This window comes from Vigna unguiculata, chromosome 8, assembly GCF_004118075.2.
Source record: "Vigna unguiculata cultivar IT97K-499-35 chromosome 8, ASM411807v1, whole genome shotgun sequence".
In the NCBI taxonomy this organism is placed as follows: Eukaryota; Viridiplantae; Streptophyta; class Magnoliopsida; order Fabales; family Fabaceae; genus Vigna; species Vigna unguiculata.
This window is the reverse complement of record NC_040286.1, coordinates 33,561,253-33,584,926: the sequence shown is the minus strand read 5'-3', so window position 1 is coordinate 33,584,926 and position 23,674 is coordinate 33,561,253. Positions and strand designations below refer to the sequence as shown.

Below are 23,674 nucleotides of genomic sequence, written 5' to 3'. Positions count from 1 at the left end.
AACATTTTGTTAAAATGGCTAAATGCACACATTTTTAAAGATAAAAGACTAAATTAGTCCACAATTTCAAAAATAATCTAATTTCAATTTTTACTAAAAGATAAGAAATCAAAAACATATTTAAATATATTTTAAAATAACTACCAAGGTTACATGTTAAATACAAAACGTAATATGTTATTTTAAAATAAGATCTAATGTAATATTTATATAAATATCATGTTATTACGAAATGATAATAGAAATCATTTTTGTTTCGGGTGTAGGACCAAACACCTACAATCAACACTTAAATTACCTTTTTTCTCCTCTTGTCTGACGTTCTCCTTAACGAGCTTATACAGTTTTTTCTCTTGTCGCTCAGTCGTCCAGTCAAGCTCTTCTCAGATCCGCCCACAGTTAACATCCAGGTCCTGCATTTCCCTCCGTAGCTCGGCTCTCCTCCCGTTCGGCTGGTCGGGCGATCGAGGTACCTGTCTAAAAGGCTCCGATGTTTAAGTCATTTAAGACCGATCGGTAGGTAGCAGTAAATGTTGTAATAAAATGCGAGTTGAAGGTGCTTACCAACCTACCTTGGGCTTCTATTTATAGTTTTTGGTTTGGGCCTGTGATTAGGGTTTCTTAATCATGACCCAATTGCGTTTTAAACCTGATTATTGATCTAGGTTTTGGTGTGGCCGCCCGACTGATGGGTCGTGCATCCTGTCGGTTGTCTTCATAAATGAGGGTCCACCTGACCGATGGTCCTTGGTCCGCCTGACCGATGGTACTTGATCCGCCTGACCATCGGTCAGGCGGTAGGCCATACTGTACAATTTTAAAAACAAGTTTATGAATCATCATTCATATTTTTTAATTAAAGATTTAAAACTAAAACTTACTGTATTTATTGGATTAAAATCATACTTAAAAGTTAATTTATAATTATACTATTATATGATTAATCAATAAATTAGTTCCTAAAGTAATATTTGTATAATTTGTTAATGAAAAAAAGTCTTGGAGAAAGGCATGTCTTAGTATGATCACGAACACATAGCTAAGTCAAGTCATGGAAGCATAAACATAAATGGCACCAAAACATCTTTCTCACATCATATCATCCTTATCAAAAACACAGCCATTCATTTATTCTTTTATGTCCATTTAATTCCTTTTTTTTTCTTCGGCTCTTAAGACTTGACTAAGACTTGTGTTTCACTATATACATGTATATAAATATATTAAACCAAGATTTAAACATGGTTTATTCCTATGTAAATATAATTTTATCCAACTTTATTATTTTAAGAAATTTTTTTATATCTTGACCTTTTTAAAGTTCCTATCACTAATTAGTTTAATTAAAAATAGAAATTTTAGCTACAACGATTAAGATGATAAAAAATATTTCAAATTAAAATAATTATATTATTTTTAAGTTTATAACTTCATTAAATAATATATTTATTGTTTTATAAATGATATGGTTACACACATTTTTTTAATACATTTTAATAACAAATATTATATGAATTTCGTTCTTTTATATTACTTTTATTATATAATCATTATTTCTTAACAAATATAATTTAAAGAAGATAGTTACATATAATCCTAAAGTTTTATATATTGTTGAAAATACACGAGGTTGCAAGTTTAACTGCTTAAAGGATTATCAAAATTATTTCTAGTTAATGTGTTAGCGACGTTGATTCTATAACGAGAATAATAAACCGCGAATAACAATTAACAGAGATTAAAGCCTTTTAAAATTCCAAATATAACTCCATTAAAATTAACATTTTTGTAATGACTTTTTCCTACATGAAACTATTTATAACAACTAAAATCAAACAGAATCATATTTATAGAGTTTTAAAATAGGTTTATGCCCGAAATATATTTACAAATATCAGTAAACAATAAAAGAAAAATCGAATTTAGTGAAAAAAAACCCTGATATTTGATATTTTGTGGTGGAAAGGTGGAAGAGTGAAAATATCAAAATATACAATCAAACTCTACAAACAGACAATAAAAATATTTTAAAAAGAATTGAATTATTAAAATCATTTTCCATAATTAATAGCATCACAAGATTTTCTTTATATATTTCCGTGAAATTAACAATAACGTAATAAAAAGGTTATGTGAAGATGTTCTGTCCTTGGCTCACTCCTTGCACCGTTACTACTATTATGACTTGTTAGCTCAGTGACAGCGAACGCGCTTTCAAGTCTCTTGGGTCCATTCACTCATACAAACACAGACACAAACACAAACACAAACACCAATCTCAACTGAAGCTGTCATTAGATGTTACCTTAGAACTTGGAACCAGTCCATGCTTTACTTTACTTTACCTTATACATCACCCTTTTGCTTCTTCCTTATGTATCTTCTTCAACTACATTTTTTTTTTATTCTTAATACGTTTACACTTTCCAACTTTGCTTCCTTTGGATATTAACCTTTAAAATTCTTGCAAGAAACACGCTTTTCTTGCAGCAAGAATGGAAAAGAACAGGAAACTCACCCGGTTGCAGGATCTTTGTATAGTTTCGCGCCTTGTGGCGCTTTTTTTCTTGTTTCAGAATTTGGGTTTGTGCTGTTCTTTGAATGAAGAAGGTACTGGGATTTTTGGGTTTGTGGAATCTGGTGGCTGCTTGGGTGATGCTGAAACGTGGTTTCTGTGTGCAGGTAATGCTCTTTTGAAGTTCAGGCAGAGAATAGTGAGTGACCCTTTTGGTGCTTTGACAGATTGGGTGGATGATGATGCATCTTTTGACCCTTGTAATTGGTTTGGAGTTGAGTGCTCAGATGAAAGAGTTGTGGCCTTGTAAGTGCTGTTTTTTTTTTCTACCATTTTTCTCAGAAACTGCTTATTATCTGTAACCAATGCTGTGGTGTAATTCATGGCCACCAAAGAAAAAAAGAGGAATATTTATGTCTTTTTCTTTTTCCTATTTCTAAGTTCTTTCTCTATCTCTTCATTTGTGTCATCAAATTCATTTGGCTCAACGAATTTGAACAGTGTTTTAACTCAAGTTATCAGCTTCACAGACAGTGGCTGTTGTCATATCAGAGTTTTTCATCATTAATTAGTCTCCTGTGTTTTGAAATTTAGCTTGAGTGATTTTTTGCTCAGGAATTTGAAGGATCTCTGTCTTGAAGGAACTCTGGCACCTGAGCTTGTGAAACTTAACCACATAAAGTCCATGTAATTTTTGTTACCTGGTTTCAGTTCCTTTCCTTCATTAATTCTATTCTGGCCTTTCTTCGAATAATTGGAGGGTGAATATGCTGCAGTGTTTTACGGAACAACTCTTTCTCTGGAACCATCCCTGAAGGATTTGTGGAGTTGAAAGAATTGGAGGTTTTGGATTTGGGATACAACAACTTCAGTGGATATCTACCTGCCGATCTTGGGAGCAATATCTCACTAGCAATCCTGTAGGGTGATGACCCTCTTTGAACAGTTCAATTTCACTTATTTTTTTAAGAAATTTTTTGCATATTTACTCACTCAGTTTCTTCTATCTGTAGCTTGTTGGATAACAATGAATTTCTTGTGGGTTTCTCCCCGGAAATCAATGAACTGAGGATGCTTTCTGAGTGCCAAGTGGATGAAAATCAGCTAACTAATGCTGCTAAAATGCCAGCTTGTATAGAAAGAGCCACCACATGGTATGTTACTAATTAATTAAAAGGTGGTCCATCTCTGGAATTATGTACTTGTATTTTGTATTCTTAGTTGTGTCCAATGTATATACATATATATATATATATATATATATGCTATTTTATATGATAGGGTCATCCTGTTTCTTTTTTCTAAAAAAACAAGTTCACACAATTTTCCTTTTAAAGGCATATTGGTGAAGGTAAAAGTACTAGTCGTGGCCTACTGGCACTGCAACTCCCAAAACCATTGCATCGTGATCATGAAGATGCTCGTAATCGTGCACCACAACAGAAGCCTTCACCTTCTTCTCCTCCTTCACCAGTGCCTCCAAAACCATTTGATCGTGATCATGAAGATCCTCGTAATCGTGCACCACAAGAGAAGCCTTCACCTCTTTCTCCTCCTTCACCAGTGCCAAAGCTAACTCCCCCTGAGAAAAAAGCTGCATCAGGTTCTGGACCACTGTCTAAAACTGAAAAAAGAACTTCACCGAAGGTTCATATTTTGGTTGGAGTTATAGGTGGTACAGTGTTTCTTCTTTTTTCAACCATTGGCTTATATGTTTGTAAAACAAAGGTGGTTAATGTCAGACCTTGGGTCACGGGACTCAGTGGACAGCTGGAGAAGGCATTTGTAACTGGTAAATCTAAGCAGCACATTTTTTATCATGATAAAACTTAGATACAATTCTTAAGTGTTTTAATGTTCTTCTTTCTCAAATCAAATTTGATGTTTTACTTGATATTACATGATCTCTCGACTGAATTTTACTTCAAATCTAAAAACAGAATACCACAAAAGTCCCTAAGGAATTAATTGCCTTTAAATTTTGACTATCATGACAGGGACCTACATTATTAGGAACAAGATCTACTACTTATAAATAAAAAATTGTATTTCTGTTTTCAAGAAGGATCATGTCTTTTTAATAAAAAAATAGAAGGTCTAAATCCATAATGCATAGCAACTCAGGATTCCTGAATCACGACAAAGAACAGGAACTTAATTAACTTATTTTCAGCGTTCTTCGGTCATCTAATTGATCTGGCTTTGAATGACAGAGTTCTACATTTTCAGGTGCTCAAAAGTTAAGAAGATTGAATCTTGAAGTAGCATGTGAAGATTTTAGTAATGTAATTGGTACTTCGCCTATTGGCACAGTGTACAAAGGAACTTTGTCTAGTGGCGTTGAAATAGCTGTAACTTCTGTTCCGGTGACATCATCCAAGAATTGGTCAAAGACTTTAGAAGTTCAATTTAGAAACAAGGTATCAATAATTATCATAACAGAAGAAGACCAAACAAACTTAACAGTAGAATTGCAATCTAAGCATTGTAATTATAACTAACTTTTCTGGTTTCAGATAGATACATTATCGAAAGTGAACCACAAGAATTTTGTAAATCTTATTGGATACTGTGAAGAAGAAGAGCCTTTCACCAGAATGTTGGTTTTTGAATATGCCCCAAATGGAACACTATTTGAGCATTTACACAGTAAGTGTTTTACCATTTTTAGAGTAATTATCACCAAGTATAACAACATATGCATTCTTTAACACATTATTGGTTAAATTTGTTGAAAACCATAGAACTAGTTATTGTTGTGTTTGAGTTGGTAAATTTGTTCTTGTGAATGCCAGTAAAAGAGGCTGAGCACTTGGATTGGGTAACAAGGCTTAGAGTTGCAACGGGTATGGCTTATTGCTTGCAGCATATGCACCAATTGGACCCTCCTATGGCCCTTATCAAGCTGAATTCTCAAACTGTTTACTTGACCGATGACTATGCTGCAAAACTCTCAGATTTGAGTTTCTCATATGACATAACCTCATCTGAGACAAAAGCCATTGACATGCCAAAAGCAAGTCTAGAAAGTAACGTTTATAGCTTTGGTGTTTTGTTATTTGAGATGGTTACTGGTCGTCTCCCTTATTCAGTGGAACAAAGGAACTCACTTGAAAACTGGGCATCACACTATTTACAAGGAGACCAACCCCTCAAGAATATGGTGGATCCAATTCTTGAATCTTACCAAGAGGATCAGCTTGAACAAGTTGCTGCATTGATTAAATCTTGTGTGCACCAAGATCCAAAGCAGAGACCAACAATAAAAGATGTCAGTGAAAGACTAAGAGAGATAACAAAGATAACACCTGAATCAGCAGTTCCAAAACTTTCTCCACTGTGGTGGGCAGAGCTTGAGATTGCTTCTACAGAAATGTGTTGAAACCAGTGAAGCAGATTGTAGTTAAGTTCCAATGGTTTTTGACGTTGTGATCCTTTTTCTGTAAAATGTTGTTAAAAAGTATCTATTTTTATGTTGTAGAACATGGTCGCAAATGATGTTCTTTCGGTGCAGTTTTTAATTGTAGTTTATGGAATTGCACAGAGAATCAGTTTTTTGTGTATCAGTTGATTTCAATTCAGTTCATGAGGCGAATCAAGATATTTGCAACTCTTTCATTCTCTTCAAATGTGTCAAACAAACTATCAGTTTCTAGAATTAGATTTTGTTGGGATTTTTAGGGCTTTTGAAAATATAAGAGATATAAGAGATATATGTGATATGTTATACGGAGGAACATGTTTTTGTATTTTATTGATATACTTTATATATAGAGCAAAATATAACAAATATCAAGTATAAAATATTTAGAATATCTCACTCCTAATCTAAAATAATAACAAATTTCTAAAACTGACACATATCTCTAAAACTAAAATATTTTCTAAAAACTAATTTAAATAAAAAAGATATTAAGTAATATTCTCAACAGATTTGTTTTCTGGGATTTTACACAAACTTAGACATTTGTATGTTTTCTGGGAAAATTCCATGAAATTTCGTATTTCAATTCATTTTTTTTTTATTAGAATAAACTTCAATTTCTATCAAAAACAAAAACTCAACCATAAAAACACATGTCAAAGTTTTTTCACATTACTTGTATGGCATGTGAAACGAAACGAGCTTCTCTGGGCAAAAGGTTAACGGCAAAGCTTCTTTTGAATCATTTGTCGCTAAAGATTCAATCCTTGTATAGTTTTCATCATATATGAAAAGACTTCTGAATTCACGATATTTTTATTTAGCTTTTGCAGGACAACTTTGATAATGTCATCAATCAACTCAAATTCAACCCTATACAATGATAAATAAAAAAGTACATATAATAAGTTAGTAATTAAATTTAAATTTTAATAGAAAAGACATCAATATTGAAAAGATATAGAGTGAAATAAAAAATATGACTTAAAATACATTTTTTTAATGTCCCAATTTAAATGGAGATAAATACAGTAAATAATATACAAGAAAAAAAATATAAGTAAGCTGGCTGGTTGAGATTGTTTTTAGATTGTTGAAAACTGCTTAATTGTTATGAGTTAACAACAAAAAAAAAAAAAAAACATGAGCAGTATAATACAAATGCCACACCTGTATCCATTATAATGAAAAGAAAACCAGAGAAATTGGATGGCTTCAAACAGAGTGTTCTTCCATTTTTTACATCTCCTCCAAACTCACCTCCATTATAATGAAAAAATGGACTATGCCATCATAATTTTTTTCATTTTTCTTTAATTTATGTATGTAAAATTGATTCTTTCAACTTTACATTCCTAACTGTTAATAAAAAAATATTTTTATAATAATTTTTTTCTGATTATTTACTATCCTTATTAATAGTCTATTTTATTTATTAATTTTATTATCGGTAAGAAATTATCTGATTATTAATAATTCATTTGTTTAAATACGCTTTCTAACCATTTTTTTGTTTATTTCTGTGTAAATTTTATTGAAATATTTTTCTTTTTATTATATTTTTGTTATAAAAAATAGGCATGCGTTCAATTGAGCCATCTCGAATGCACGTGTTGTGTTCCTAATAGATATAAATAAATACAAAAATCTTTCGCGTCGACTGATATTATTTGTGATGTTGATGGAGCATATGCATGCAAATAATTATCATTTTTAATAAATATTTACTTTTTAAAATTGGAAAATTATACTTCCTTGTTTACAAAAAGCATTTTTTTAGTTTAAAATTCACACGTTGCATTGCATTGATGCGGATAAATTTATTTAAAGTGCAGATTAAATGTATTTTATATTTTAATATAATTTAATGTGAATAAATTTCTTCATAACTGAGAGTAACATTGTTCTTACAGTTTCCAATTAGTTCCAAACTGATAAATTTTAATTGTTATTATTTATTGAAGAATGTATAAGGAGAAATGAAGTTGTAAACATCACTATTTATGATTACATTCACAAGGTTATTTTCTTTTTCAAAATTATATAGTTAGTGTTGAATTAATAATTCTATATCAAAATCAAATGTAAGGGATAATGCTATTGAATTAAAAAAAAAACATAATTAATTAGCATCTGTGGCTAAAAAGACAGTATAATTTAGCCTAGTTCAGAAAAAGTGAGAATAAACTTTTTCAAAGACAATTATAAAAAACAAATTTGAAAATGAAAATATTTTATAGATTTAATGTTATTTAGTGTTTTTGTTCTTTGTAGAGACTGAAAGCATTTTAATAAACTAAAGAAACGGCTATACTAAGGGTGTCACAAACTGAACTGAATCAACCACTCCTACTCCCACTCAATATTCTTTTGGGACTTGTCGATGCCAATAACAATGACAAACTCTGAAGAACCCTCTCTTCCCAACCCTAACGATAACACTCAACACTCCACCAACGACGATGAAGAACCTCACCACCATCACGATATTGAAGAGGAAGAAGAAGAGGATGACGAATATGACGAAGACGTCATTCAGCAACCAAATCGCAGAATTCCCCAATCCGCAGCGTCCAAGCTGCGCGAACAGCGTTTCAAGGTGGAAACCCTAACGCGGCGGTTGTCGACGGAGCTGGTTTCGATCCGAGTGCACGACGTGGTCATAAACGGCAACACTAAGACTAAGGATTGGGTTATTGAGGCGGAGCTCAGAGGCATAGAGAACGCCACCAGCATGCAGGAGCTCGTGCAAGTTTCGCAAATCGCCATTTCCAGGTTACAGGACCTCGAAATCTTCGATTCCTGCACGGTTCGCCTCGAGGCTGGACCCCGAGAACTCCCAAACACGGCCAATGTCATAATCGACGTTGTCGAAACCGGTAACAAAGTTTCAGCCAAATTCAGCGTTTATAACAAACCCTCGGTACCCTTTCTTCCTATCATATTGATATAATGCATTGACTTGAACTGGATGAATGTAACTTTGATTGAGGCATTGCATGTATGTGCAAATATACGAGAGCCTATCAGGGGAGAAATGAAGAAAGTAACTCTGAACATTAGTATTGCTTAGCTAGTCAAACATAGATTTAATTGAAACTAAGCTTGACAGTCTATGGCAGATTAGATGGTCATGCTTTCAAGCTTTTTATGTATATACTACTACATCATAGTAATTAGACAAAAAGCTTACTCTAGGTTCCTAAGGTGTTGTCTCTACTATTTTTCATCAATTTCATATTCATATCGGTATTTGATATAATTCTTTAATATAAAGCTTTATTATGTGGATTACTGAGATGAAACTCTAATAATGATGAGAGAACCATACAAACAACACCTTTGGAAATGTTTTGTCCGACCATTGTTTTTCCTGCTAGGTTTTAAGTGTCAACAAGAGCAAAGGAATCTATTTTTTATGTGTGCTAACTTTTTTGTGTTGTTTGTAGACTAGTTCTTGGACAGCTGAAGGTGCTCTTAAGTATAAGAACTTCTTGGGCTATGGTGATCTATGGGATGCTTCTTTGGCCTATGGTGCCAACCAAGCGACTGAGGTGAGCATCGGGGTGCATGCCCCTCGAGTTAGAAGGTTTTTAACTCCTTTTGTGGCACGGCTGTCCATGCTTTCCCAAGATTGGCAAGAGACTTCCTCCTACAAAGATCATTTAGTGGGTGCATCTCTTGGATTGATCTCGACCAAGCACCATGACCTAGCATACACTCTTGGATGGCGTACCTTGGCAGATCCATCACAGATGTCATCCAGGTCTATAAGAAGGCAGCTTGGTCATGGTTTAGTGTCTTCTTTGAAGTATACATTTAAAATTGATAGGAGAAATTCTCCTATCAGGCCAACAAAAGGATATGCTTTTCTTTCGTCCACACATGTTGGTGGCCTCACTCCAGATCCCAGGAGCTTGCGGTTTCTGCGCCAGGTGTGACTAAATCCTTTTATTTTCCTTCAATTAATATTAATTTGATACTCTGTAAAGTTAAGTACAATGCTTAATACATATTAACACTCATGTTCAATTCTGATAAAAAAAACACACTCATGTTCTATGATTTTGGTGTAAGAATTATTGAAATAATATTGGGAGTGGCTAGAATTTACAAATTGATGCGATCAGAAAATTTTAAAATGATTTGATAGAATAAATATGTAGAGAAATATATGACCAAAATTTTATATTTTTTTTATATGGAAGGAGTTCATCTCCTTTGTCAAAGATCTCCTCTTGGGAGAATCTAGTCTCTGCATTTGGAAAAACACTAAAATTGCTTCTTCTTTTCTGTTTTTGAGTTTGTTTTTTTTTTTTCAAATCTATGAACAAAAAAAAAAGGTTTTATTACTCTTTTGGTTTCTATTTAGTCCAAAAATATCAAATTGGTCATCCAGTTTTTGTTAGTTTCAATTTGGTTCTGATTTTTTTAAAATTGATGCAATTTGGTCCTTTTTATTAAATTTCTTGAAACGAATCAACGATTTTTTATCAAAATTGACACTATGATTATGTTAATTACATCAATAAAGCAAATCATCTTTATTAAACATTTGAATTTTGATGAAAAATTCTTAATCCGTTTCAAGAAATTTAACATTTAATGAAAAGGACCAAATTGCATCAATTTTTTTAAAAATCGAGACCAAATTGAAACTTAAAAAAACTGGAGAACCAATTTAACATTTTTGAAAAAAAAAATAGGGACCAAAAGAGTAATTAAACCAAAAAATAAACATTTTTTATTAAGAAAGCGCACAAACAAATGGCCCCCTATAAGTCATTTGTTACCATGTTGGCATCATTCAGTTGGATTTTGTTGTTTGCGATGATAAAAGGGAACAAGCTACCAATGAAGCCCGGACACGCCTCATCAATGGTGTCCCCCGTGTCTGACACGTATCGGATACCGACACTCGTACGACATGTATCAGTAAAGTGTCCAGTTTGAAAGACATTTCTTTTTGTTTTTAACATGATTTTGACATGACTCCAACACAATGTTAATAACCACAAGTTCAATGATTTTCTAAAAAACTCATAAACTTGTAAATTTATCACATAAGTTTCTAAAAAAGTATTATATGATCACTACTTTTAACTTTTTTGGATATTAGATAGATAAATTAAATTCATTTTTGTGTTATTTAACAATGTGTTAGTTGAAAGTTTGAAAATAATATGTATATACATGTCGTGTCCTGTATCTTGTGTTTTTTCAATTTAACGTATCTTCTTGTCTGTGTTGTATTCGTGTCCATATCCAGGCTTCATAGCAAGCTACCCTCCCTTGGGGCAATGCTTATGATTAATGATAAATTTGTTTATTTTTTATTTTCGTAATTGCTTTGTCTCTAGAACTTGATTGGTTGCTTATAGCGTTATTATTCATTGTTGAGTTCAATATCCCTAGTGTGACTAAAATCTCAGTGCAAATGTCCAAGGAAGGATTTCTCAAGTACGCGGTTCAAGGAACTCTTTTCCATTTGCAGCCTATCCTGCATGAATTAGATGCAAAGTGCTCTCTAATATATTAACGTTTGTCATATCAGTTCTAGACGCTTTGTGTTTCTTGGATGATGCTAATAAGTGCAACTTTCATCTGATTTTATTTTATATGAAGCTAAATTTACTGGGTAAATCTTACTGTTTTTATCATTAATTGAGACCTTGAATAAAATAATACAAAATACAAACAAGAAATACAGGAATGAATAATCAAACTACCCCAAATAGTTTTCTGTGTTATTGGCCTTCCATTGGACTAGCATTATGGCGCTGTTTCTTCTTTCTTTCCACTTGTTTTTTCTAGGAGTTAGTTCATGGTAAATTGAGTTTTTAACTTATATTTCTTTTTCTTTACTTTTACGTCTCTTTAATAACTTTAACCGGTGGTAGGAAGATGTTCATTTCCGTCCTGAAATTATATAGTGATGTTATAATAGTCTATGGGTTTTAACGCTGGGAAATAAGTCCCTGCGTTTGTCCCTGTTGTTAGTCGTCCACTGATTCCTTTGGCCAATGTTTCATGTGGTACTTTATCTTCCGTTTTGACAGCCCTGACATTTTACAATAACAACTGACAATGTAAGGAAGAAGTAGCCATTACTACAAATAACTGGGCATCCATGTTTTTGCCAAAAGGGCAGATAACACGCCTCATCAAACGTTGGTTAATAAAGTTAGTGAATGACTATTTATAAAGACAAACTTGACTAACAAAATTCAATTTCTGAGACTTATTTGCGAGAAAGTTACATACAGAGACTATTATGATAGTGCTTTACAATTTTGGGGTCAAAAATGACGACATTTATTTTCTGTGCTATGTTATTTTGAAAACTCTTTGTTGAGCAACTCTGTTAACTCTAATGTTGTAATGCAGGAGTTTGGTGTTCGCTTTGCTGTCCCTTTTGGGTTTTACAATACAGCACTAAACCTTGGGATATCTGCTGGTGCTGTTTTTCCATGGGGACATGGATTCAAAACCAAGCCATCTCCCCTTCCAGAAAGGTTTTATTTGGGTGGTGATTTTTCTCCAGTTTGCACCCTAGGAGGGCCAACAACCTTATGGGGATTTAAAACTAGAGGATTAGGTCCTACTGAACCTCGGAGGCTAAGGCTAAATAGAGATGAATCTGATGATGACAGCAATGATTCCTCTGGATGGGACTTCATTGGCGGAGATCTTGCTGTTACTGCTTTTGCTGATCTCTCGTTTGATCTTCCAATTAGGTGGTTGAGAGAACATGGAATACATGGTCATGTTTTTGCTGGTTCTGGGAATGCTGCTAAATTAACTCAGAATGAATATAGGCACTTCTCTCCTCGGAAGTTCTTGGAATCCTTTCGAATGTCAGTGGGATGTGGATTTGTTATTCCTACTAACCTCTTCCGCCTAGAGGTCAGCATCTATTTTAAATTCTTTATTTTTAATTAAAATGATCAAACTAACCAAAACATGAGTTTGACGGAGTTTGAAGTGAAATGTCAGTGATGACAAAATAGAGGATTTGGGGTAAACATGTTATATTTCGACAATAAAGAGTGTGAAGAAAAGAAAAGAGAAGTATAGAATTTTTTTAATCTTGAATTCTTGTTACTGATATAAACGATTTTCCTCATTTTGGTCTTCTCCCACATTTAATTTTGAACTAGTATATGGTATAACTTGATATTTGAATTTGGCAAGGTAATTTAGGTGAACAATCTGTGAATTGATAGGTTAGCATTGTGAGGATTAGTAAATCTATTTTTTGTGGTACCCATCTCCTGCACTCCACCTTACCTTTTTTGTTTTATTTTGTATATATGTATTTCTTCACCAACTTATATCTTGTTTCAGGGTAACTACTTTTACATACTCAGAAAGAGTGAGCAAGATCGTGGGAAGACTGGATTTAGGTTTAGTTTCTCAGCTCCTTTGTAGCAGCCGTGTTCTCTGCCATTTTTTATTCTATTTTGATGTAGTTCACCAATCATCAAATAAATTTTTGCCATCTAACTCAGCACGGTATTTTCATTTTCTTACCTTAAAGCCTAGCAAATAAGAGGGCATCCAGTCATAGCATATTTTCTTCCTGAAAATAACGCACTCTATACTGCAATTTTAGATGCAATTGCCACTGAGAGTTCTTAACCTTTTCCGGCTTGCTTGGATTGTAAAGTGTATACCACTCTTTTATTGGTTGAGGTTTGTGGAGATTTTTTTAGTCATATTTTGTAAGTTTAATGCTGTTACAAATTTATGTTTTCTAAGTTTAATGCTGCTCTAGACTTTATCTCTTTTAGACTAAATACATTTTTAAATGAGTTATTTTAGGATTAATAATATACTCCCGATCTTTCATAAATATATTATTACCAACATATCGATTTATAGTTATTCTTGAGATAAAGGTTTGTGGTTAATATTTTAAAAGTATCTAACTATAACCTAAGGCTATAAAAGATGCGATTAACTTTCATTATGAGAAATTCTAATTAAGAAAGAGAAGAGAATGAGTAGTTCGTAATGAATATGGCTGGTGAAGATGAGGAAAAAGTTCAAGTTAGTAATTCATAGGGAGGCAATTTTATTAATGAACTGCTCCATGATGCGTTGGTATCTGTTTGTTAAAGGTTTGGAAGTACCTTGCTATTTGGTTTTTCCTTTTTTGTGTGTATAATAAACAACTCCATGTAATTAGAAGTACTTGATAAATTTAATATTAAATTTGAAAAAAAAAAGGTTAGATGGCATAAAAAGGATATGAAGTTTTAATTTATATAAATTATGCTCTTATGATAAAATAATTTTTGTGGTAACTACAACTTTATTTATTTTTTTGCATATACTTTTAATTCTTGCCAAATTCTTTTGTAAAGAAAAAATATTTTATTAAAATTAAAAAATGAATAATATAATATAGACGTACCTTAAAGATGTTGACATCATTAAAATTTGAAAAAACTAAAATAATTATAATATTTGAGGATCAAAATTACAATTAAATAATATATTTATCCAGATATTACAAATGAGGATGTTTGAGGGGTCTCAATATCCAGTACTGCTTATTCGACTTGCTAGTTAGGCCCGTTAAACAAATATATATATATATATATATATATATATATATATATATATATATATATATATATGTATATATATATATATATATATATACATATATATATATATATATATATATATTAAGAAAGTGAAAATTCTCTCGTAATCTTTTATTTAAACCAAAATAATTTTGTTCATATTGGAAATATTTATTCATATTGGTATAAATATTTTCAAACAAATTTCCATTGCCATCCAAGGAGTAAAGCAATAATGTTTTTAAAATTGAAATGGGAATTGAAGCAATATATAGTAGTGATTCAAGATTTAATAGTTAAATTGTTAATAATTTAATACAGATTTTATTCTTAATATACCACATTAAACAGTAATAAGAAAAAATAATGAACTGTTTGTAACTTCATGATGTCAAAATTAAACTTCAATTACAAATATTTTCACTTCTAAATATAAAATTCAAAATAAAGCCAAATCAAACATATCATATCATTTAAGTGTATATAGAAAAGAAAAAAACATATAATACCCATTGAATTTTAATTTTAATATAATTACACAGTGAAGAGACTACCTCAACCACATTAGTTAATAACCTCTACCATCTAAATTTTAATAGTGTGTCACATTGTGTAGAATAAAAGACGTATCCAAAATCTTCAACACCAACATATTTAATAATTAAGTGATACTCGTTTACTAAATTTCTTAATATCGTAATCAATATTCATCGGTAATAATTTGATAAGATTAAATAACTACACTGAAATTCTCTTTGCATTATTAATTTAATTTAATACAAACTTCATTTATAATTATTAAAAAACAAGTAAAAATAAATAATTAGCCACAGAAATTATAATATTTTTGTATCCAAACGAATCATTAAAAAAATTATTTATTATCATAAATCACTTAATGAATACAGATTATTACTCAATAAAGTAGAATTTGAATTTTTTTTTACTTAAATATTCTGTATTATTCCTCTACATCATAAAAAATTGACTTATGAACACAAATTTTGATGTTCTAAAATATAATAAATAGATTTTTAAAATACTAATATAAATGTATCGTTATGTTGAACATGTATAGTAAAATAAAATCCTAAATAGAAAATCTCGAGTCAAACAAGAATCTTCTTTAAGTTTTATCTTAGTTTTTAATAGAAAGAGATAAGATATTCTTCTAAGAGGTATCATTGAAACAAAAAATTGTAAACAAGAAATTAACGATGACCTATTTCTGAAGTATACCAATTGATTCACAAAATATACAACTGTGAAGTGATGTGAATATGATCAAACAGAATGATGAGGCTGAGAGCAGCACCTATTGAGGAGTCTGAGAAGTGCATCTGCTTTTCTTCTAGCTCTCAAAGATCCATCACAAACCAAGCTTTGAAGAGAAGGAACACTTCTTGGATTTGCCAAGAGCCTTCTTGCCACCACTTCACCCTCTTCTTTGCACAGTCCTAGCAAAAGGGTTATTGAATTTTCCTTCCCTTTCACTGAACCAAATCTCAGAAGATCAATAAGAAGTGGCACCAATGCTCTACTGTTTCTTATCTCTTCCAACCCTTCAGAGCAACCAAGAAGTGAAGCAAGCACTGCAAGTGCATCATCTGTTATTCCAGCCTTGTCATCCATCAGCAGTTCCACCAGCACAGCAACTGCACCACCCTTAACAACACTAACCTTGTTGGGATTGTAAACTGCAAGATTGAACAGTGCAGATGCAGCATCTTTTTTCCCTATTGAAGTGCCTTCTTTCAAGAGTCTTACTAATGCAGGTATTGCCCTTGCTTTTCCTCCAATCTGCACTTTGAGTTCATCCACCATAGACAAGCTGTATATTGCTGCTGCTGCATTCTCCCTTGCCTCCATCGTCTTCCCTGATTCAAGTACTTCCACTATGCTATCTACTGCTCCTGCTGCCATTATCAAAATCTTGTTGTTGTCAAATATGGAGAGGTTGAACAACGTTGTCACTGCATGCTCTTGAATTCTTGAATCTTGAGATCCCAGAAGTGTTACCAGAAAGGGAATGGCCCCCACTTCAGCTATGACACTCCGGTTAACCATGCCGGTTTTTGCAAGTAACCGAAGTTCATATGCAGCTTGCCTTTGGATATCAGCAGACCCAGTTGCCAATTTTCCGACAAGAAATTCTGCTGTCATTTTGACAGCATCTGCAGCAGCTTTGTTTGCAGAAATATGGTCGATGGCCTCCTCCTTCGTGTTCTTCTTCTTCTTCGTGTGGTTGTTTCCTTCGGTCGTAGCCTCATTAACCGGGACATTGTTGTCATAGCACCATTGCTGAACAAGGCTCTTCAATGCGTAGTTGGGTATTAAAGCAGTGTGAATCAACCTTTGTCCACTTTTGGGGCATGTGTGATGACCAGAGTTTATCCATTGTGCAATTGATGTTCTATCATATGTGTGCCCGGATGACACAATCACAGGGTCTCTCATTAAGTCAAGTGTTATTGGGCAACGAAATTCATCAGGAACATTGGGTGTCATGGACTGAGAAGATGAAGAACTATCATGAACTTTGTTATGCAAAAACGAAGATAGTGGTTTACAATGTTCTTCATTTCTACCACTCTCTCCATCTCTGAATATCATGGATTTGGAACAAGACACCAACGATATGAGGTTGTTTATGTTGGAGACAATGATGAGTCCTCCTGTGCCAGCTTGGTTCTGAGCTTCAGCCTCCAACTTTGATATTTCTCCATCATAATCTGATGGGGTTCTCAGACCAATGCTGCTGAGTATTTCTTCCACTTTTCCAAAATCAACAAACCCTTTGTTCTTCTTCTTCATTGAACTGTTGTTGGCCATTGCTTGCTTGAGTTGTTCTCTTCGTTGAAGCTCTCTAGGATCGATGAGTAACTCAGCCCTCTTTGCTTGCTTGTGAAGAAGCTCAACTTGTTCCCTAATATCAGATGTTACATTGAGCAAACTCAAGGGAAGAATATCAAGTGCTCTTCCCATTTCCTTCACCAGCACATAAAACTGGTTGGAGATGAACTCTAACTGTATCAGACTCCAAAGAGAGCTTCCATCTTTGCAGTCTTGGATCAGAACCTTAACTCTTCTTATCACAGAGAAGAGTTCCGTGAGACACAGGATTGAAGAAGGAGGAAGTGGAGTACCCGATTCTTGAATCTCTTCAAACAAAGAAGAAAGAAGCTTGATCCTTCTGATCATGGATGAAACGTTTCTTATGTGTACGAAGGGAAACTTTTCCGTTGAATCAACTTCTTTGGATATGTGAATCAAAGAATCTAGCAGAGACCCAGATGGTAAAAAGCCTTGGGAGACCATCATAGCAGACAGAACAACATCATTCATTGTGAAGAGGATGTTTTCTTCATTGTCATGTTTCACACAGGTTTCTCTCTTCAAGGAATTGGATTATTCTGAGTCTGAGACCTTCTTTAAGGCATTTTTTTACATTAAAATAATTGTCAGAGAGGTTAGCTGTTTAATTATTAAATGCATCGAATTTTTGGCTCTTTCTATTTGTGCAGTTTGTGGTAAAGACAAGAACAAAAGTACTAAAGCGAGTTGAGCATTGCTTGGGGTGGTGCCATTTGGAGGATTCTCCGTGCGTGGAAGATTAGTGGTATTTCTGAGACAGTTTTTTATTCAAAGATGAATACTTTGAGCCATTTTTGTATTGAAGCGTGAATAGTTTATGATAACGAGCCTTGTTAAACAGCTTTCAGTTGCTTGGTTTCTCCACCTTTGAAAATGTTATTGACGATCACCAAATGAATATTTTTCATGCAACTTGATATTTGATAAATGCGTGCTAACAGATGCATAACATTTCATTTTCTTGATCTGTCGTTTGAGGAAAGTTAAGCATTATACGCAGATTATGACTCCTGAAATCCTCAACGGCTCCTTCTAAATCATCGTGCCATCCACTTACCATGAAATGATGTCATGTTTGTCTTCTCTACCATAGAATCCAAAATTTCACGCTCTATAATCTTCTTGCTTTTGCATCATGTACTAAATGTCAAAGGGCCGAAAGAGGCAATAGTTTGTTTATTACAAGTATTTGCTTCTCATGAAATCAGCATTGGTAAAAGGTTATAAATTTTTATAAGGATTAAATATATTTTTTTCCTTAACTTTCAATAAATTTTGGAATTAGTCTATTTTAAAATTTTGGACTAATTTAATTTTTCATCTTTCAAAATAAATGAATTTAATCCTTTTAATCAAATTTTGTTAAATTTATTTAACATTTCAAGCGCGTTTCATAATAGTATTTGACTTAACATTGAAGCAAAAATGTGTCAAATAATATAAACAACTCAAATACAATCCTGAAATGCGTATGAAATATCAAATAAACATATAACAAAATTTGATTAAAAGGATTAAATCTATGTATTTCGAAAAATGAAGGACTATATTGGTCCAAAGTTTCGAAATAGACTAATTCTAAAATTCACTGGAAGTTAAAGGACTAAAAACATATTTAACCCTTCTTATAAATAATATGAATTTAAGATGATTTAAAAGTCTCCATATAAGTTAAGATTAATAATTAATGTAAGTGTAAAAACTTGTATATATTTTTTTTTTCAATTTTCAGTCAAAAATTATCTCAATTTTTATATTCGTTAAAAAGTTCACTTTAAATCTAATTCAACTAAACTAGCAAAGATAAAAGACTCATATAGATGATAAAATGAATGAGTGAAATTAGGATAAAAGTGTTATGGAATTTTGAAGCAGGAAAAGGTCTCTCTATGACTGTAGCCAAAAAATTATGTTTGTGGCCGGTTCGGGGCTATGTAGGTCAAACTTTTTGGCAACAGTTTGTATAATGATTTTATGATTACATGTGAGAAACATGTGAAGCTAATGTAGTTTTCTATATAGCTATGTGGGTAGGATAAAGATAGGGAAAAAACCTTATTTTAGGCAACTAAGACCACTTCACATGTCAATTTTTTAAGTTTCTTTGTCTGCATGACCCGGACAATAATTTTAACTTACAACTTTCAGTGTACGAGTTTTTAAATATGAACTGATTAAAAAGAATAACAATTGAAAATTAGTCTAAAAAATTGAAAGCGTGATCAAAACACTTTTTTTTTTAATATTTTTCTCTTACTAAACTATTTGTTTGGATTTTGGATGGAAAATTAAAAGTTAAATAAAACTTCTTATTAAGAATTATGTATAACTATATTTTATTTGATTACAATTTGTGTACATTGTCAAGCATCTTTTTAATTTTTAGTTATAAGGTTACGTAACTTATTTATAAATATAAACAAAATTAAAGTTATAGATAGCAATAACCATTCAAAAAGGTTTATGATATATTTTTTTATTTCAAAAACTTTATAAAAAATGTTTAACATTTTTTCATACACAATGTTTTAAAATAACAAAACCTACAAAAATATATCCAAATTGGACCATTAAATATTAAATTTAAGCCAAAATTTTATTTTTAGTTTAAATAATTATTTAATAAAAAATAAGCAAGACCGAGAAACCAACCTCTAATTCAATGTGAGCCTTTGGAGTGAAACATTGATGAAACTTTCCTTAGCTCCTTGCATTTGCATAACATCACCTCCATTTGATGTCTATGTTAAATAGTCAGAATTGTTATTTAATTTTATCAATAGAAGACAAAGTAAAGAAGATAAGAGATGTGACATTGTATAAATATTGAAATACAACATTTTTTTAGAAAGATTTTATTAATCTCTCAAAGTGTCCTAAAAGACTTTATATCAAGAAATCAAAACAAATAATAATTACTAATGGAAAGCCCAAGTATTCAATATTTTCAAAGTTAAGAATATATTTAAATTATTTTTCATTAAATATTTTTATTGAATGTTAGTATTAGGGATGAAAAAAATATTCAAATATTAATATAATGTATACTAAATTAATATAATGATACTTCGTTATTTATTTAAAAATTATAAATTGAGACTGATTCAAAAGTAAAACAGACAATTTCTTTTTATAAATTATTGTTATTGGATTTATTAGCGATTGTCACTTTATCTGTGACTAAAAGAACATGCAATAGATATTACTAGACACATATTACAATGATGTTATCTATATTGTACTCTTTTGTAAGAGTTTATTAATTTTATAACACTTAGTGTTAATGTCAGTCGATATTTGAATACTAAATTGTATTACGTTATTTTTATCATATTTATTTGCAATAAACCATGTATACATGTTGCATTACAATAAACACAATATAAATTTTATCATGCCTTGTGATCAGGGATGTCAAAGAGGCGGATAGGGTACAAGGTAGTAGGTCCTTTGTATCTTATCTGTTGAATAAATATCCGTTTTGTTTCCTATCTATTGTCTTGTACTATATCTATGCACATGTCCGTTATACAAATATTTGTATATTTTTTTAATATTCATCGATAATCACAGATACCTATGGGTATTTATAAAAGAAAATTTTAATATTTAACAATATATTTTAATCATAAATTCAAATAAAAATACAATGCATAACATTTATAAAATTCAAACAAAATGAAAATAACTCATTTAAATAGTGTAGTGTTGAATGACAATTTACAATTAATTTAGATTTTTTAAAATCAATTGATAAAAAATAACTCATGCAATTTCAATGTGTTGATGCTTTAATCATATTTTTTTATTTAAATTAAAATATAGTGTGTACGAGTATCCACGGATACATATGTTATGATACCCATACACATCCTGTTAACATGTGGATATAAAAAATATTCGTATATATTATCCCGTGAATACTCATTTACGATATTTATTTCCTATCCCGCTTTTATCACCAAACACCCTTAAACCAAATAAAAACACACTTTTATTGCCTATTAAAAAAACAAGTTTCCTCAAATGTGTCATTAGAAGAAAAAACAAAAAAAATAGCATATGATGAACTTAGAAAATATGGTGTGGCAATGAAGTGCCTTAGGCCCTTTTAGATTGAAGTGAGAGTCTTATGAATTTTGGGTCACTATAGTTTCAGCCCAGAACAAATATTAAATATCACTTACCTTTATTCAAATATTCCTAGTAAAACACATGTTGTTAAAACTAAATTAAATAGAACAAGCAACATAGCTATAATAGATCATAAGCATGAATAAACTAAAAAAGAATTAGTTGACAATTAACCATAATAAATATTATCTAGTATTTAATAGTAAGAAAAATGTAATTGCAATTAACATTATTTATATAATAACTATTTTGACTTATCTTTACCATCCAGAAAGAAAATTTTCAACTTTATAGACTCAGGTCGCATTTGGACATTTAAATCTCTTTATATGGAAAATTCCTTTTTCAAAGAAAAAAAAGTGAGGAAATGCATTTCATCAATTCCAAGCACGCATCCATAGTTCTATTTTTTGGGCAATAAATATGCAAAGAAGATAAAAAGAAAAAAGAACAAAAAAAGGAAAGCGTCTATCTGTGTAAACGCTTAATTATTAAAAAAAAAATCCTGAGATATTTCATATACTATTCTCATTCATAAGGAACAATGTAATTGGATTTATTTTCAAAAATATTTTAAATAAAATTATATTAGACATAAATATGAATTTTTTGAAGATATTTATTATTATTTTTAATTATAATGTTTTACGAACTTAGTTGACTTTAATATAGCGCTATGTATTTTTTTACTGTAAAAATCTCACTTCATGCATAGATTAAGCGAGTGACATTTATTTTAAAAGCTACATTAAAGACCATTAACAATAAATACACATTTAAATGTTTCATAAAAAAAGTAAAAAAAAAAAAAGATATAATAAATTAAGCTTTTATTTTCAATTATTTATTCTCATTTTTTATATTAAATACGGATGAAAGATACTTTCTAAAATATTATTTTTACTACAATTAGTAAAAATAAGTTATACTAATTAGCTTTCTTGATTAACATAATATATAGTTAGATTTATTTACATTTGACTTTAAAGAGAATATATATATATATATATCCGTTTACTTTGTATAGACATGATTCATGAACATGTATCATCACTATTGAAAGCATATTTGATGCAAACTTTAAGGTGAGTCAACTTGTGATTCCTTGAATCAAACCTACTACCTATGGAATTTCTATTACCAAAAGCCTATGCATACCCATTTAAGAACCCAAACTACTAAAGTAAAAATGTCAATACCAACTTTTACAACCATTTGACTTACGTTCTCAATCATTCCCATTTTCTTCATCTTCCTTAAAACTATTTCTTTCCACTTTTTCATTCTTCTCATCAACTTTTCATATTTTCTTGTAACAAAAAAGAAAAAAGAAAAACCTTTTTTTTTCTATCTTTTCTTAATTTACTAAGGGACCATTTAGGTTAACATTAAGGTAAACTAATTAATGAACACTTAATCTTTTCTTTTTTGAAGTTGGAAGAAAAGGTGTATATTATTGAAACGTCCATTTTGTTTTATTATAGAGAGAATAATTGATTTCAAAAATTCAAACCGAAAAGACTTCAATATAATGTTTACAGTGAAAAATTTGAAAGAATGCACAATCTCTCCACTACTGTGTGACAGTCACTTTCGAAACTAAAGAAAAAAGAAGGAATAGTTTTTGCATGCCATTGATATGGTAAGCAGTCAAACACTTCATGATATTTGGTTTTACTTTAATTTTCTTGTTTCACTTTAACGTTTTTATCTCTGAACAAAAAAGTAGCAAACACTGTGTTTATTATTTAGTAAGAGAAAAATTTGGAATACCTTTAGTAAACTGTAATTGGTCTGGCTTAGTACCATTACTCTACCTCATCTTTGGCTGATATGTTTTTTCCTTCACTTATTGAAGACTCCAGAAAGATGCTCCTTTCTCCAATAAAATATTTATAATATATATATATATATATATATATATATATATATATATATATATATATATATATATATATATATATATATATATATATGTGTGTGTGTTAGGAATCTAAGTCTAAGTCTAAATCTCACATTGACTAGAAATGAGAGAGTATAACATTATATAAGAATAAAGACTCATAAACCCATTGTCTGAAGGTTTTGGGTTGAGAGTGGTGTTAATATCTTATGTGATTGGACTGGTTATCC

General features: G+C 31.2%; 3 protein-coding genes across 4 annotated transcripts; 2 read left to right on the top strand and 1 right to left on the bottom strand.

Moving 5' to 3' along the window:
• Positions 1-2,137: 2,137 nt before the first annotated feature.
• LOC114195380 (probable inactive receptor-like protein kinase At3g56050) lies at positions 2,138-6,137 on the top strand. Of its 2 annotated transcripts, none has more exons than XM_028085823.1 (9): positions 2,138-2,610; positions 2,683-2,821; positions 3,131-3,202; positions 3,292-3,435; positions 3,529-3,669; positions 3,853-4,307; positions 4,745-4,935; positions 5,032-5,164; positions 5,311-6,137. In XM_028085823.1, the coding sequence occupies exons 1-9, from the start codon at positions 2,496-2,498 to the stop codon at positions 5,895-5,897; spliced, it is 1,977 nt and encodes a 658-aa protein (XP_027941624.1). In that variant the 5' UTR covers positions 2,138-2,495; the 3' UTR covers positions 5,898-6,137. The 2 variants fall into 2 exon arrangements, with proteins under 2 accessions (XP_027941624.1, XP_027941623.1); XM_028085822.1 differs by having other exon boundaries at positions 3,110-3,202.
• Positions 6,138-8,243: 2,106 nt separating this feature from the next.
• Positions 8,244-13,689, top strand: LOC114195660 (sorting and assembly machinery component 50 homolog). Its single transcript, XM_028086206.1, has 4 exons — positions 8,244-8,862; positions 9,389-9,874; positions 12,327-12,845; positions 13,287-13,689. Exons 1-4 carry the CDS (start codon positions 8,323-8,325, stop codon positions 13,368-13,370), a joined length of 1,629 nt encoding a protein of 542 aa, XP_027942007.1. The 5' UTR covers positions 8,244-8,322; the 3' UTR covers positions 13,371-13,689.
• A 2,033-nt stretch (positions 13,690-15,722) lies between these two features.
• On the bottom strand, positions 15,723-17,920 carry LOC114195281 (U-box domain-containing protein 1-like). The gene has a single exon (XM_028085699.1). It carries the CDS (start codon positions 17,876-17,878, stop codon positions 15,818-15,820), a length of 2,061 nt encoding a protein of 686 aa, XP_027941500.1. The 5' UTR covers positions 17,879-17,920; the 3' UTR covers positions 15,723-15,817.
• Positions 17,921-23,674: the final 5,754 nt, after the last annotated feature.